At 36.1% G+C, this 17621-nt stretch overlaps 1 protein-coding gene across 1 annotated transcript in view; it reads left to right on the top strand.

Annotated features, from left to right (window-relative positions):
• The window catches only part of LOC126816590 (uncharacterized), a 60453-nt gene extending 44377 nt beyond the window's left edge, over nucleotides 1-16076 (top strand). The window contains exons 6-9 of the mRNA XM_050543278.2: nucleotides 374-499; nucleotides 8322-8492; nucleotides 9175-9247; nucleotides 14436-16076. Coding sequence (XP_050399235.1) covers nucleotides 374-499; nucleotides 8322-8492; nucleotides 9175-9247; nucleotides 14436-14475 — 410 coding nt within the window. The 3' untranslated portion in view covers nucleotides 14476-16076. The remainder of the gene's footprint in view (nucleotides 1-373; nucleotides 500-8321; nucleotides 8493-9174; nucleotides 9248-14435) is intronic.
• The last annotated feature ends 1545 nt before the right edge of the window (nucleotides 16077-17621 follow it).

The raw sequence follows: 17621 nt of genomic DNA, 5'->3' as shown, positions 1-17621 counted from the left end.
TATTGATGTTCATTAGGTGAATGTCTTTGACTTTGATTCTATCTGATTGAGAGTGATGAAGCTTAGTGTTTAGTTGATAATCAGTTTGACTGCTCGATACTTTTGAAAAAGATAAATGTGCAATTAATTAATATGTGTCATCTATTTATTTCGGGGACATCAGCCTCACTGTTGGCTTGTTTTATTGGGGGGGTTTATTTGCACTGGCATGTTGATGCTTTAAGCAAAACTATTTGTATCAATATGCTATTATACAAACATCTACTTCCAAGTATTATTTTAGAATTTTAACCTTTTAATGGGTTGAAATAGGTATCGCGATGTACATGTACGTGTTCAAACCAATCAATATGCTTATAATTTGTTATTTTAGAATTACCATGTGAAGATTTTCTCTGTGATAATGGTAATTGTATATCGCCTGATTTAAACTGTGATGGTATTGATAATTGTTTTGATTTTAGTGAAGAATGGGAGAATGGTACAGCAGCCTGTGTTGGTAAGCAGAACTAAAATATATCAATAGATTTATAGATATGGCAATTTATGTTTAATACGCCCACTTTTAATGCGGATGTATATTTTCGTCATATAGCTTTCTTTCTTCCCCTTTGTTCGTCCATCCACAACTTGTTTTACACACTCTATAACTCAAAGAGTTTTTTAAGATTTGTTCTGATATTTCTGTTAGTCACATGGACAATCCTCTCGAAATTAGAGTCGCGCATACAATTCTTCTAATGGATAGCGTGTGCGCGCTCTATCGATTCCCCGGTTGTACGTGACAAGGAGTAGGGTCGACTGTCCATCCTCGTGGGTTTTCCCCGGGTTCCCAGGCTTCCTTCCACTGATAAAGACCCCTACGCGCAAGCGGATTATTGAATAAAATTGAACCATATGTTAGTCCCGAAATGATCTCAATCTCCCCCCCCCCTCTCTCTCTCTCTCTCTCTCTAATCTTGTAAAAGAGTGTTTTTCGAACTTACCGTATGCGCTATAGTACCCTTTATAATATGAGTTATTGCCCCCGTTGTACGCCCCCATCCCCTTCCCAGCCATGTCGCTGATACCGTTAAATGGGTTAGTTTGCAAATTTGACTATTTGACATACATAAATCTTACCATGACTGTTAGCTTCCATTAGACAGCTGCATGTTGGCGTATATTTATTGTTTGGCAACGTTATGTTTAATAAGCCTGGTAATAAATTCTAATTTATGAATGGCACCTTCAAATAGATAGACGGCTTTGGTTTATATAAAAGGAAACTAATTGATTGTGAAGTGCTTCGAGAAGTGGATATCTGTCCACAATTAAAATGAATGCTATATGGCATATATAGAGTCAAATATTCAAATAAAACTGACTGTGAATTGGATCACAATATAGTATTGAATGAGTTTGATCTGATTAGTGAAACTAGGACTAGCTCTAGTTTGAAATGAAATGAAATGAAATGGGGTTTAACGTCCTACTGTTCTGCTCCTAACCTGGGCTAATGAAGACGGGCATACGCCATACAGTGTGCTATGAGGGAAATTTTGCCCGGGCAGCGGCACTACGGCCTACTCTTATATCGAATTCCAACTGCCAAGGGATATTTTACGTGCACGCCAATGTGTACACGGGACCTCGGTTTTTCGTCCCATCCGAACGACTAGACAGCTTTCCTTGTCAGCCCCTCCGTCCTGCATCACTGACAAGGGAGAACCACGCCGGAAAATCTGGATGAACTTTCTCGGCCAATGCAGGGATCGAACACCCGACCTCCAGGCTAGCGAGCTAGCGTCTTACCCACTTAGCCACGTGATCCCCCTCCAGTTTGAAAGATGGCTCATTGAGTAAGGTGGTGGCTTACTAACCAGGAGGTACCTAGTTCGATCCTAATGGTGGGCGATAAAGTCCCTCGTGTTGGGGTGGGTTTTTTTCACTCGGCTGTCCAGTCGTTCGGATGGGAGATAAACTGAAAACCTACCATTGACAGTTGAAATTCAATGAAGCGGAATCACCATGCTGTCCGTGTAGAAGTTTTTCACATAGCACACTGCACGACGGTCGACGTGTATGCCGTCTTGGTTAGCCAGGTTTGTGCAAAAATGTTGGACATAAGACCCCGTTTAATTACAGTTCTGTTTAGAAATATTAAGCGAAAGTCTATTTACTAATTTGGGTTTAATAAATGGCTTACGAAATGGAATAAGGTGAAACGAGGTTTAACGTCCTACTGTTCTGCTCCGGCTGGGCTAATGATGACGGGCATACGCCATACAGAGGGTTATGAGGGAAATTTTGCCGACAGCCGCGCTACGACCTGCTCGTATATCGAATTCCAGCCACCAAGGGGTCTTTTACGTGCATGCCAGTTATACGCGGGGCCCTCGGTTTTTCTTCCCATTCGAACGACCAGACATTGTCCCTCGTCAGACTACCTGTCCCGCACCACTGACAAAGGGGAACCACGCAGGAAAATCTCGATGAACTTTCTCGGCCATCATAGGGGTCAAATACAGTACGCCCAGATAACGAGCCCACCGTGGCTCCTTTTTTTTGCTTATTCTGTCACCATTGGAAAACAAAAAACTGTCGATTATATTTTAGACGAAGACAGTTTGACATAAAGTCTAATGCCAAGAGATCTGTTCTTAGTATGCCTAACATAGTTTTATTTTAAAAAGAAAACTCAATCCCTTATATCATAATAATTTACATAGGATCCACCCGAGTGAATACTATATTTTGACCTAATTCCAACAGGCTTATATAGTTACTTTGATATAGTGTCAGTCCAGATCAGATTAATTTCTATTGTTGATTAAAAGACTAGCAGATGTAGAAGGAAATAGTGCTTTAGAAAGGATCAATATAAGAATCTATTATAATGTCGATATTAGATAGTGTAGAATCACCACCTTATAAATAAAGCCAATGAGTTAATATCATGTTCATATACTATTCAAAAAAAGTAGGGGATATTTGATTTTGGGGGCATAATACTAAAATATGCAAATGACTACGAAAAAAGTCACTATAGAACCTAACAGAAGAAACATTTCCAGTTATATGTGACGCCCAAACGCACCAATAGCTACCGCATGGAATGCAGGTGATGCTTGGGATCATCATGGGGGTCCAACCCAAGATTTGCACGACTCTGACTTTGAATGTTACAGTCATTGTGGCATTGAATTCCAGGGTGGAAACATCAGTTTAATTGTTTTAGTGACCAGAAAACAAATTTTGATATGCGTCGGCTTACCCAAAATGAAAGGTTACGTGCCCTTGGCATGCTACAGATCGGCACAACACAGGCGGTTGTGGCGCGGACGATGAATGTTTCTCAGTCTGTCATAAGCAGGCTATGGTCCAGATACCGTGATACACAATCTGTACAGGACAGACCACGCTCAGGTCGACCAAGGGCGACAACTCAAGCCCAGGATCGATTTATCCGTACCTTGGCCTTGAGAAATCGTGTCATCACAGCAAATCAGATCAGCGCTCGTCTTCAAACAGACACTGGTGTGAGAGTGAGTGGCCAGACGATTCGGAATCGACTGCATAGGGGTCACCTTCGCGCCCGACGTCCTCGCGTGATCCCTTGTTTGAGAGATCATCACATTCAGGCAAGACGTCGTTGGTGTAGGGATCGTCAACACTGGGATAATCGACGCTGGAGCAATGTGATGTTTTCAGATGAGTCAAGGTTCACTGTTGATTTTTTGGACAGACGTAGGAGGGTGTGGCGTCGTCGAAACGAGCGCTTCCAAGACGTTAACGTCATCAGACATGATCGATTTGGGGGTGGTTCTGTTATGGTGTGGGGAGGCATCACTGTTGCTGGAAGAACGGCTTTACATGTTGTTGCAGGGCGTGTTACAGGCCAGTACTACCGGGACAACATCTTGGCAGTCCATGTTGTGCCGTTCGCATGACGTCATGGCCGCCGTTTCATCTTACAGGATGACAACGCAAGATGTCACAGGGCCAGGATCGTTACAGGTTACCTCCAAAAACAGAACATCACCACATTACCTTGGCCAGCACTGAGTCCCGACATCTCCCCCATCGAGCATGTCTGGGACATGCTTGGACAGAGGTTACGTCAACGTCAACAACGTCCTGCCAATGTCCAAGAACTTGCTGCTGCGTTGCAACAGGAATGGGACAATCTGGACCAAAATGACCTTAGACGTCTCATTAGGAGTATGCCACGTCGGATCAATGCTTGTTTGGCAAACAGAGGAGGATTTACCCGTTACTGACTTGGTTGTGATGCTGTGGTAACTTTGCTGTTTGACCCCGGGTATCATTTTACCCTTATAATGGTCAGTCTGTGCCTTACTTAGTCTAACGATCATTTGGAATAAATCGATGAATGTGAACTTCATTTCATTTTGTCATTTGTTTCTTCGTCAGTTTCATTAGGTGACTTTAATAACACTTAAAAATCAAATATCCCCTACTTTTTTTGAATAGTATATTTACAAAAACAATGAAACTACTTCACAACTTATGTCCTTATGAGCTCAAGGATAAATAGATTTGGTGTGATTTGATACGAGATGTGCAACTTAGAGTTACATTTGAGATAAATATTCCAAGCCATCATTTTAACTTAAGAATATTAGGTTTTGGGTTTAACGAACGCTTTTTAAAGACACCTTACTGTACATAAGTAATTGAAATTTCACATTATTCAAATTGTTTATATTTAGTTTTTGGTTAGACTAATGCTTCTTTAAATAAATAGATATGGTCAGGGCTTGGGTTTGTGCGTGGGCAATAAATACATGTATCTAAACATATTAATAGTCATACAAAGAAACACAAGAAGACGCAGTCATCAGCTTCCCACGCCCTTGAACATGTGTGAAAAGCCTGAAAAGTTTTATGCTCAATTCTAGATTGATTTATGAATGAAAAGTTTCAAAAAGATACCTCGAATAGTTTCCATGGACACTATTAAATCGGACGAAAGGACGGACGGGGAGGCTGGATGCATATCGGTTTTCCTCCCTAACTATGGGAGGGATCTTGGTTGTCTGGCAATACTTTTTACGGGTACACACGATATATATTAATAAAAGAAAATGTAGGTCATTCATAAGACGGGCTTTCTACTTTTTTGGCATTGTCAATTGTTATGGAAGCTGTGGGTTTATTGGCCATATAAAATGGACGAATTGATCGTTTTGAATGGAAGCTGTGGGTTTATTGACCATATAAAATGGACGAATTGATCGTTTTGAATGCAACCATTGGGTTATGGGTTCTTCGGTTATTAGATAAAGATTATGTATTTGGTAATTCCTGTGCTTATTTACACAAGCTGTGGGTGCTACACGGTTAGCATGAACAAACATCCGTTTGGTTATGCCCATCACCAGATCTGTAACGTAAATCGTCAAATTCGTAATCATCAAATTCGACAACCGTTTTAGTTATCTCTTCAACTATTGTTCAATCGCTCAGATGATATCAAATGCAACCAAACTTAATGTTCAGTGCGAAAAGGTGGTTTTAGCCGAGAAAGTTGCCAGCGCCCCCCCCCCCATGTCAGTTTTGCATGACGAAAAGTCTTGCATCTAATCGTCCGGATGGGACAAAAACACGAGGTCCCGTGTACACGTTGGCGTGCACATAAAAGAACCCTGATCTGGAAAGAGTGGGTCGTCGCGCCGCTGTCTGTCTTCATTATTCACGTTTGTGCGGGAAAGTAGAATGGTTAATCCCATTTCATTTCATTATTTATTTCATTACATTTGCTTATGCTCTAGTATATGTGTTACCTTTACGAAGCAACAAGCAACTGTCATTACGAATTGATATAAATGTCGTGTCAACTTTGCTTAGAAAAGCATCTTCTCTACGCCTTGATTGTCTAGTCATAAAGACCTTTATCATTTTCTATTGGTGATGTTGTCATTTAAGTGCTTTATCCTTTTGGTTTTCCATTAGCTGAAGTTATCTGAAAAGCTCCCAAGTTTATTCCTGTAAGCCCCGAAACACTGATTTCACTCATATCGCGACTTAAATATAGTCGCCCTGGGTTTACATGAAATAAAAGAATAATTATCATAATGAAAAGGTGTCCTGAAGAGGATTTCACAACCATTAGCTTTAAAGAGACATAGGAAACTGAGGAAAGACATATAGCCGTAACGTCCGATTGATCAATCATTCTCCGCGATGTTTCAAGCTGTTGATAGACTTGCGAAATAAATAAGAGTTATATGTAATAAAATAAAAATTTGAAGTCCCCATAAACATATATCTATCGAATAACACACTATTTATGGATAACAATTACTATGGTTTATTTCACTGCGACGTTTCAACAAGATTCCACAAGTCGTTTTCAAGCATATAACACAAATGTATGAAGCTTTCAAGAAAGGGAAGAGACGAACGCAAAAGAAAAACACGGGGTTATCCTTCTATATAACTGACTGAAGTGACGAGTGATAACAGATACGCACGGGCGAATTTCTGCTCACTATTAATTCCTTCGAAGACCAAAAGTTGTTATGTGAGGCTGTGAGAGGATATCTGATGATTCAAAAAAGTAATTGAATGCCACTATACTTAATAAAAACATGGTACTGCACGGACTTTTTCTATTTTTTTTCGTTTTCTCTTATCAAGTGACAGTCAATTTTTTTTTACTTGTCAGATATCCTCCCACGGTCTCATATAACAACTTTTGCTCTTCGAAGGAATTATTAGTAACCAGAAATTCGCCCGTGTATCTGTTATCACTCGTCACTCGAGTTAGTTATATATAAAGATAAGTCGTGGTTTCCTTTTGCGTTCGTCATTTCCCTTTCTTGAAAGCTTCATAACGCATCTATCGTAGCAATGATCTCTGTGTTAAAATTATATTTGGAACGTGTTTAACCAGTTCTATCACATATGTGATAATGATAATGATTGACACCAATATTGTCCTTTAAGGTAACGATGCATCCTTTGCATTTTTCGGAAAATATCAAATTTCTCACGACGTGATCGAAGCTGATATGTACTCAGATTGATTATTTGACATTTAATTAAGAAAGCAAAATCAATATACCGGCGTTTGATAATCTCCCGGCATGGATTCAATCGGATTTTAAACAGGCCCATCAATTTGGTTCACGGTAAATAAAGATGGCGTAGATTTGAGCAGCGTAGATTTGATGGAATTTTTAAATCTTTCGTTATATCTTTGTAAATGCTGAACGAATTTAACCATTTTTGGACTGATATTCCTGTTTGGGATTCATCTTTGACAATATTGTATTTTGCAAGTGATTTCTATAACGCTAATGTCAAGCTCGGGGCCTTTGAAGAATATGCGTTGAAATGCCTAAAATAGAAAAGTGTCTATTTACTTAGATTGGGTTGCTTTGTAAAGTAGGTATCTGTCTATTTTACTTCCACTGAGAGAGACAGGTTAACAAAAAACCCTAACTTAGAATTAGCAAACAAACTGACTTAGGGTTAGATATAAAGTAGAATTATTGGTAATAAAATAGAAATTCAATACTCCCCATAAAATTATTTTAGAAAAAGCGATATTGATGGGAGTTCTTAAAGAAATCTTATTTCTATTGCTTCACCGCAAATTAAAAATATACATGATTTATTTTAAAGAGGGAGCATTACGTCAAAATCGAGGTTTGAAAGGGATTCTAGACATGTAAATCGATAGGAACTTTTTGAATAGCCACGACCAATCGTAATTCCATGATGTATTACTGTATTGTTAGGATATAATCTCTGATCTGTTATATATGAATGTGTTACACAGGAAAGTGATTTTCTCAGTAAGGTTAAGCATAGAATAATAATCGACTTAATAAGGACAATTTTCGTTACGTTACAAAGTAAATAATGCAAGGGGTTAAATAATTTGACGTTTATTTACCCTTATTACGTTATTTTCTGATATAAGAACTTGAATATCGACTTTCAAATAATGTAAAACGCGGCAGTGTGCATTCCGTTTTCATATTGCATCAGGCATGGCGATTACCTTTAAAGTTTAAAGGAGATCTTATCCTGGTTAATATATCGAATGAGCTATGATGGTGTCACACATTTTCTGACTGGAAAAATCCCCTCAAGAAATATTGTGTCCCGAAACAATAGGCCTAACAATGGCACGCGGGAATCCTGACGTTCTAAAGATAAAAATGGCGTGACCTTTGTCACGCTTTTATATTTCTTTTCTCTCTGTATTATTTCCCAAGTACGTGTATGATGCAACATATTTTGATCAATTTCCAATAGCTTGGAACCAATTCGTTATTTTTTACTTACTCAGTTTGTCTTTTCAGAATATTATCCATTCCCAGGAGAAAATTTTGGTGTTTTAATATCCGTTGTATGTGTGGGTTGTTTTGTTGGGTTTTCCGCTGCCTGTTGTCGGATGTGGCGGCAAAGACGCCATAAACTACAAGAAGAAGATTTATATGAGATAAAAAATGGCCCGTATGTTCAAAAATACGGTAGGTCCATTGTTCAGTATATAACAGAACCACGTAGAACTAAGAATATATTTAAATTCATAAAAAAAATGGAAATTCACAGATTTCGTTGTGCAAGTGTTCGATCTGATTAAAACACAGATCCTATTTCGTTTCCCTTTTTTATAATTCAAAAGTCTTCACTACTTAATGTGAAACGGGACGAAATATAGATCTGTATTTGATTCAGATTGTGTAAGTGTTTTATGAACGCAATAAAATCTTGGAATGGGCCTCTAATGTCTACTGTCAAGTAATATTATCAATATGAATCCATTATCTGAAACTTCTCATGGCAACCAGCTATTTAGGAAATTAATATATAATTGATTACATCATTTTTCAGTAATCTATATTTTGAAAGTCTGATATGTATCCTCCTTTACAGAATTACTATTAACAAATAAATTCATCTTAAAAATATCCAAATTCATAAATTGACTCGTAGATACTATTTAATTTAGAAATGATTTGGCGGTTCTGCTTATAACTTAATATGATTTTACCATGACGAAAATTGATTTCAAATGAATTATTTTTCCCGTTTTTATTTTGATTTTGATAGGTTGGGTGGAAGTGGAGAGAGTGGGAAGGGGGCGGCTGGTGCATGTCAACTATTATTAATAGTTCCTCCTAACGTCTTTAAATTATTCTGTCTTTTCAGCTTATAGATATGCCTTTTTACGACCGCCTCAAAACTTTCGACGGGACATTCAGAGAGGTGAAAGATTTGCAAGGTTTGGATTTCTTCATTTAATATTGTCGTCTGGTATTGTCCCGTGTTTTGGGGGGTGTTTTGTTGGGTTTTTTTTGTTTGTTTTTTTAATTTCTTTTTAGTTTTAGTACATCAAATAGTTTTTGTTTTGTTGATTAATGCGATGTTGATTTTCAATTATTAAAGTAGCAATATTGTTATTAGTTTATAAAAAAAACATCCACGCCCAACCTTCGTACGGATATGAAAAAAATTCTATAACGGTCATTGACAAACTTATTTAATGTTACAGACCTCAAATACATTTCTCAAATACAGCGCTAACAAATCTAATTCTTAATTGATAGACTACCGAAAGAACGCTGGTTAACAGCAAGTGACGTCGTAGATGCAGAGATATAAACAATGGGAATTATTCATGAAGATTGTCAGTACCAGGGATTACACTGTTAAATTAATTGGCATAATTAACAATTGGAAGGATTAAAAGCTGATTTATGTCGACAAATTGTTCTGACTGCATAGATTTATTAGTGCTTTAAAACTACTTATTATCTAGACATTACTATTGCTTCGCCGCAAATCAAAATATACATGATTTATTTTAAAGAGAGAGCATTACGTCAAAATCGGGGGTTGCAGTGGATTCTAAACATATAACTCGAAAGGAATTTTTCTAATAGCCACGACCAATCGTAATTCCATGATTAATTACTGTATTGTTCGGATATAATCTCTGATCTGATATATATGAACGGGTTACCGCTTTAAAAATACTTTTTTTTTTCTAGTATTAACTTCAGTGATGACCACTATAATATTCGGAAATTCATTTTCTTTTCGATTAGTCAGAGCAGTAGGCTATGGTAGTGTGGGTTTTAGAAATCTCTTCAGATGAAAACTCAATAATTTACCATTTGCCGTTTCCTTAGACTTCCATACAGCGCCACAAATTACGACTTGTGCTAATACCAGATTTGACTTCATTGACCGACATTTCTAAAGAGTAGGATGCCACCATAAAAATTTCAAACGAAGCAAGTGTCAATAGAATTTCTTAACGTGAATTACCTTTCATGATAATTTAAAGCGGTTAACCGCGTGCCATTGTCAAGCTCACTTACACAAAAACGTGAAAAGAACCCAATATCTATAGAACTATGGTGCTTGTCTTGGGTTAATCGTTGGTAGAATAAGCGGAGAGAGTTCTGTCAATAAATCTTTTTTATTTTCTGTCGACAGAGTAATTAATCTCTTAACCTAACCTGCGAGGTTAATTCTACACATCGTTCAATAATATCAAAGTAGATTATTTTGAGTTATGACATTGGTGGCTTTGATTATCATCAGCGTTCTTTAATGCTTTGACTATGATATAATGGTAATCCTCAAAAGGAATTACCATATTATATAGTGTTCATCATTATTAATACACTTTGATATAATGAGAGATATAAGGACTCGAAGAATATTAAATTGCTCAGACTCGATTATTTATCATTACAAACGCTTTGATTACTGAAATTTAGTAAAACTAATATCAGGGATGAGGTATATTTATACTTTTTCTATCAACAAATTCCAGTTAAAAATATTACTTTTCCGGTAATCGCTATACATAAGTGCATATACACTTTTTTCTAACATGGTATTTTGTTTCTTTTAATAGTGTCGTGGCTAAATCCCTCTGGTATGTTTTTATATTTGAGTTTTGCCGTGGGGATTCTAAAAGCAATTTACATCATGTTCATTAACGATTACATAGGTTCAACATGCTATTTGCCGTAAACCCTATATCCTATAACCCTGTATGTTCCTAATACGTTATTTTTGTGAGCAATTTGTATCGTGTTATATTTTATAAAAGGTAGTGATGTATTGATCCGTTCTGATTTTCTTGATAAAATGTTGTCCAATATTTTCTTTAGCTTCATTGAGTTCTAATACAGATATATATTCATTAATTCAGTGGGGAAACAATTTCAAAACTTCAACACCTCAGATAAGAATATAGCATTAAAATTCTGGCAATGTATAAAAGCAAAGGTATTTTGACCATTTGAAACAACTTCAAAAACATCAGATAAAACTACAGCAGATACTTCTTATTAATTTATTAAAATTCCGGCAATGCATAAAATCAAAGGTATTGTGACCATTTGAATTCGAAATAGAGCAGGCAAGTATCGTTGAGGTATGATAACGATAATATACAAAACTAAATCTATACATATCTACGAACTTCAGAATATGGCTAATTATTTACGAAAAGTTCACTTTAATGACAAAGTTCAAATGCTTTCAGAACACTCTCATAGTGGATACTTCAAATATCTTTGAATGATAATATATGAAGCTAAAGCTATACTTGTCTGCGAACTTTAGACTATGGCTCCTTGTAGTTTGATTTACGAAACTACCATTGCGTCACAGTGTTATATTGATCTAATTATTTCCCGAAGGTTACAGTGATATACATTTTCAAGCGGTTGATCTATTTACACACGCAGTCTGGAGGATTATCATTTACACCGTTTATTTTAAATTTGCTTCGGGTCCTAAGGAAAGAAGTTTATATTCAAGATTATAAAATTTTGTTATGTCACTCATGGTGGAATTGGTGGTTGATGGATTGAATGATGAACTTTATGGAATAACAGACCAGTACTTGAACAATATTACATTACATGCCACATTTCACCTAATATCAACACCCAGTTACCCGCTAGCTGTGTGGTCATCGCAATCTTTGAATTTTTAAAAAAGGTTGCAGACCATATTGGCCCCATTTAGCCTATTTCTTTTTAAAAAAAGTAGAACCAATGAAGTATCAAATTTTCTCAGTATGTCTTGATTACCTAACATTTTCAGGCCATTTATACCGTTTCCTAAAGTCACGCAATAAAATCTTCAAAGCATGGTGTTATCCACAGAGTTATAATCATTGCTATTTGGCAGATGTTTTTTCGAACGTCTCTAAAACCATTCAAAGCTAAAACTAGTTGGCCAACAGAATGTCTTATTACGAGTTATTTGGGCATGATTTTATGGATGTAGCTTTGATTTTGCTGGTACATTTACACCTTTGGGGATTTGATTAGATATGCCCATTCGTTAAATAGATCAAAGGGATTGAGGTAGCTGTATGTTACGTCTGCTGATTCCTACAATAGCTATCAGTGTATGGAAACAGTCTGTTGTCAGAAATAAAACATTTGATTTGTCCATGAGTATAGTATTCTTTACAATTCTCCTATCAATGAAACGTTCCTCGGGATTTTCCGGCGGGGTTTCCCCTTGTCAGTTGTGCAGGGAGTGTCACAGTTGGAATTCGAAATAAGATTAGACCGTAGCCCCGCTGTCCGGGCAAAATTTCCCTCTTAGCTCACTGTATTCCGTTGGCCCATCTTCCTTGGCCCAGTCCGTGCAGAAAGTTAGACGTTAAACCCCATTTCTTTTCATTTTCATTTCATTTCATCTCCTGTCAATGAAATTCCTAAAACTTTGGATGATAAAGGTCTTAACATTTATGATTAGATTTCTTGAAAGCTTAATATCGTCTGGAATGCATCCTCGTAAAGAACTCAAGCGTCAACAGGTTAAATGTGATGATGTACATGGTATTTCAGATAACTAAAACTGAATGGTTATACGTCTGGTCAACGCTATACATCTGACTTTCTTCGACGATACAAACACAGACGATTCTTTTCAAGATTACATTTTTATAACGGCTCTAGCATTGTAGATATAGGCTCTCCGGCGTTTATAACGGCTCTAGCATTGTAGATATAGGCTCTCCGGCGTTTAAGTATTATTAAAGGAGACAAGTCTTTAACTCAATATCATCTACAGTCTTCGACATTGCAAACAAGACGTAACTGGTCAATTTATATCAACATTGATGTTGTTATCTTATAGTGAAAAGATGGGCTTCTGATATCCAATATTTAAGACAAAATGTGCCATTTTTAAAATTGGCACACGAATCGTGTCCCAGAATTCTTTCGAGCGACATTTGTAATAAAGCGACTTGATGAACGAGCCTAAACATACCCCACAGGAGAATACTACCGGTGTAGACTGGAATAATCAGAGGCCATTGACGGACATGCTCGCATTTCGCCGAACATAACTGATTAGAAATTACAGTAAAAACAGATGATGTCCAATATTTCAGACAAAATGGGCACGCGAATCGCGTCCCAGAATACTTTGTAATGAAACAACTCGATGAATTATGCTCTACATACCACACAAGAGAATACTACCGGTGTATACTGGAATAATCAGACGCCAAAGACGGACATTCAATTTGGACTCTTCGCGCATTTCGCCGAACATAACTAATCAGAAATTACAGTAAAACCAGAAACGATTGAATATAAATCAGTTTGCATACATTTATATTACATTATTATATACACTGTAATCCATTTGTGTCCATTTATAGGTGCCAGAGAATCGGGATTTAGCGCCTTTAATGTCTTTGACTAGACAGTACGTAAGCAATAATTATCCATTCAAAGATCGTGATGTACTTGACGAGGTGTTCAAATAATGTATTTATAGAGATATTTTGAAAACATACAAAATTTCCCCATAAGAATTATAAATACACTATGTTCACTATTCTTGAATTTCATTGGATAGTTCGCACTGATGTTTTTATGTATTGTTTAATGGTCTCGAGCTTAAGACATTGCGTAATATATTGTAAAAACATATAACGTCACATCTGTATTTTAAATATTCATATTTTCTCATTCTATTTTATCTTTATTATGCTTGATAACGACTTGCGAAATCTTGTTGAAACGTCGCAGTGAAATAAACCATAGCAATTGTTATTCCATAAAATTATTTTTTGTCTGTAAACTAATTTTCGAGTCTTAAGTTAAAAACAAATACACATTTCCTCCACTAGATCCGAATATATGAAAGATTAATGACCGCATCATTGTTACAGTGGTCATTTTGTCATTGAATATTTCTGTCGTATTTTTGTTGCACTTTTGTCTAGATTTAGGATATGTATTATTTTAGATTTAAAAATGTGTCAGCACAATTCCTACCAAAACGAATACAATTCATGTAACAACAATTTGTATTGTTTATATTATGGACATTAAAGTGCTATGTATAATAATTACATGGTATTTTTGAAAATCTTTAAATCATATATAGCAGTTTTATTTCAAGACTTTTAGGGATGTGTCTTTACAGGGCGACGTGAGCGAGATGCTTTGATGAGTTCTTCCTCGTGTAAGTTGGTGTCAACATCAAACCACAGACCAGTATCTTGCCTTACCCACAACTACCTCAACCTACCACTGGTTTCGTCAGTCCTGAGGTGTTTTGTAGAGCTTGTGATGGGATGAAGATTGAACGAAACTAAATCTGTATTTACAATGCATACATTTAGAAGTAACGGCAGACGTAAGACTTACATCCATACGAAGTTTTTTGTCGGATCACATCCAGATTATATGTTGTTGTTATTCCAACAGCGGTTGGGATAAAGGCTTATACTATCAATAACAATGTAAAATCCCAAAAAAAATTCTTTGAAATCAGAACAAATTGAATAGCTGGTTTAATTGTTTTGAACAAATAGTACAGAAGTCTTGGATCGTTGCTGGTAATCTATGAACAGCTGTAGTTATCCAACAGTTTGCTATTTCCTTTTGTATTATATGAGAACGACCTTTGTATGAAGGTTGAACGTTGTGTAGTTTCCAATGAAAGAAGTTTGAAATAAAGGTTGTTATATTTTTAGACTTCTTGGTATAAGTTCTAATATTAATGATGTGAGCGATGGAGCATCGAATGGAAAGGTCGATTTATCGGATTTTGTCCGGTGTTCTTCCAATCGTGTAACTTAAAAAAGCCGGTGAACTGTATACAACGTTCAGGGTCGTTGTTGAATTAACAAAGTTGATCATGCAGAACGAATGAATTAATTGAGTTTCCGGAAACAATCGTCCAGTTACAATTTTTGCGTCTCCGGTCATTCTTCGGTTAATTGGCTATTTCCAGCATTATTTCCGCAAGCTATTGTGTGTTTGAACGTGTTCGGCCCTACATATTTGTAGAGGGCAATACTACTACTTTAGCTCTTTTGAGTGCATTTTCGTTTACTTTAAGGGGAAAATTAACTATAATTAATAAAGAAATCGATGGATTTACAGACATTTATCATGTTAATCTTATCGTCGCTTGAAGGCATCCACCTTTGATGAGCATTACTCATTTTCTTGTCGTATATATTCATTTATAAATAGGTATATTTATAGTTCATGACGCTCATCATATTTATATATAAACATTCATTAAATCTGTAACAATCATCATCATTCCAGTATAAAATTTGTATATTTTGGAAACAAGATAATTATGTCATATATATTAGCTTTAAGCATTTAATATATTAGAATGCGATTATAAATCAAATTATTATTAGACGTGATTATTTTATTGTGCTATCCACGCGTTTTATGTATTTGTGAAGAAAGACGTTTCTAGATAGCCTCTAAAAATATTACAATTAAAATTTATATTTCTATGTGATTGATATACAAAGAAAGGGCCGTTGATAAGTTATTTTCTCAACTGTCAATTTATTAGAAACACAATGGTATGTATTTGTATAAAATAGATTAAAAGACATTCCTTTGGATACAGTAGTCTGTTGTGACCATTATATAATCACGACTTCTCGCGGCTGTCAACGTCAGGAATTTAATATACATTGCTAATGTCATGCTGTATTTTAGGCTTATAAATGTAGTTATATTTTGTAGTATGCGTAAGTATAATTATATATTTTGTAATAAAAACATAGACCAGTATTTGATTACTTTTTTGTGCAATATGGATTGAACTAAATTGGATTTGATGGTTATGTCCGGTGTCGCTAACAAGAACGAAATGGGGTTGAACGTCCTACCTTTATGCACTGACTGGGCTAATGAAGACAGACGTACGCTTTACAGTGTGCAAAGGGGAAAATGTTGGCCGGACAGCGGCACTACGCTCTACACTTTTTTCAAATTCCAAATGTCAAAGATTCTTCTAAGTGCACGCCATGTGTGCACGGGACATCGTGTCTTCGTCCCACCCGAACGACTAGATGCTGTCCTTGTCAACCCCTCCCTCCTTCACCACTGAAAAGGGGAAACCACACAGGAACAATCCCAGGGAACTTTCTCCTTCAACAGCGTGTTCGAACCCCAGACCTCCTCCTAGTGAACCCTAGCGGCTCCTGGTAATAAGAACAACATACTACCCACACATATCATTCATGATACATATTATATCATGAACTCGTACAAACAACTATAGTCTAGTTCTTATTTTCCAGAAAACAAATTTATTTTATGTGATTTTAATTGTTTGCTGAGTGTCTGAAAAAAAAAGGTAGCCGTAATGGAATAAACACAAACATTGGCATAAATAGTATTACATTCTGGTTGGATCTTTTTTTTTAAAAAAATTCTTGTTTAAGTTAAAATTCTTGTTTTAATTAAAATTCTTGGTTTAATTAAAATTCTTGTTTTAATTAAAATTCTTTTTTTCAATAGGAAAACACACACTATCATAATGTGTGCTTCAAAGCTTAACGATATTACAAGCTTGATATTGTGAATATAGTTATCACAATTTCACATCAAAATTCTCTTTATTCCATTATTTTAAACTACTCTGTAGTTGTTGTTTGTACGATGGCTTCAAATCGAGATCTGTAATGGATCGAATTTGCACCCAACAACCAAACATCTATGATTGTTCCTGTTGATTTTGTACATGAATAGTAATATTTGTTCAAATTAAAAACATGGTTAAAGATTAAAGTGTTAGATAATAGATTTATAGATTTTAATTTATGTGTGTATAAGTATATGCCAAATAATATTTGTGGAAATTGAAATCGGTTCTGATTATCATCTCAGTTTAAAACACAGGGAAGCCAACCCATGTTCTTCCAAATAAACAGCAAATCTAAATCTGTACCTTGGGTTTATTTTGTTGTTGTTGATTAGTCATGGCCAAACTTAAGAGTAACTTATAACAGGCGATTCAGATACTAGGAAGATTTATACAAATCTGGATTCAAATTAAAAATTGAATAAGGAATAACGTAAGACTTATATACACTGGAGGCTCCACCCTAAATGGTCCGCGCTTTGACTACAAAGAAATATGAGACATCCATTCACATAGGGTGATGCTAATTATAGGCCGGTTGGGAATTCCCAAACCAACCCAACCGGCGTAGAATTAGCATTACCAATTGAGGGTGTGTATAAATTATAGGGGAGAAAACTCTGATATTCCAAAGTATAGCAGACAAAGGATATGAAATGGGGATTAACGTCCTACTGATCTGTATCAAC

This window comes from Patella vulgata, chromosome 3 (assembly GCF_932274485.2).
Source record: "Patella vulgata chromosome 3, xgPatVulg1.2, whole genome shotgun sequence".
NCBI lineage: Eukaryota > Metazoa > Mollusca > Gastropoda > Patellidae > Patella > Patella vulgata.
The sequence above is the reverse complement of the archived record's forward strand: the minus strand, read 5'-3'. Positions and strand labels throughout refer to the sequence as shown.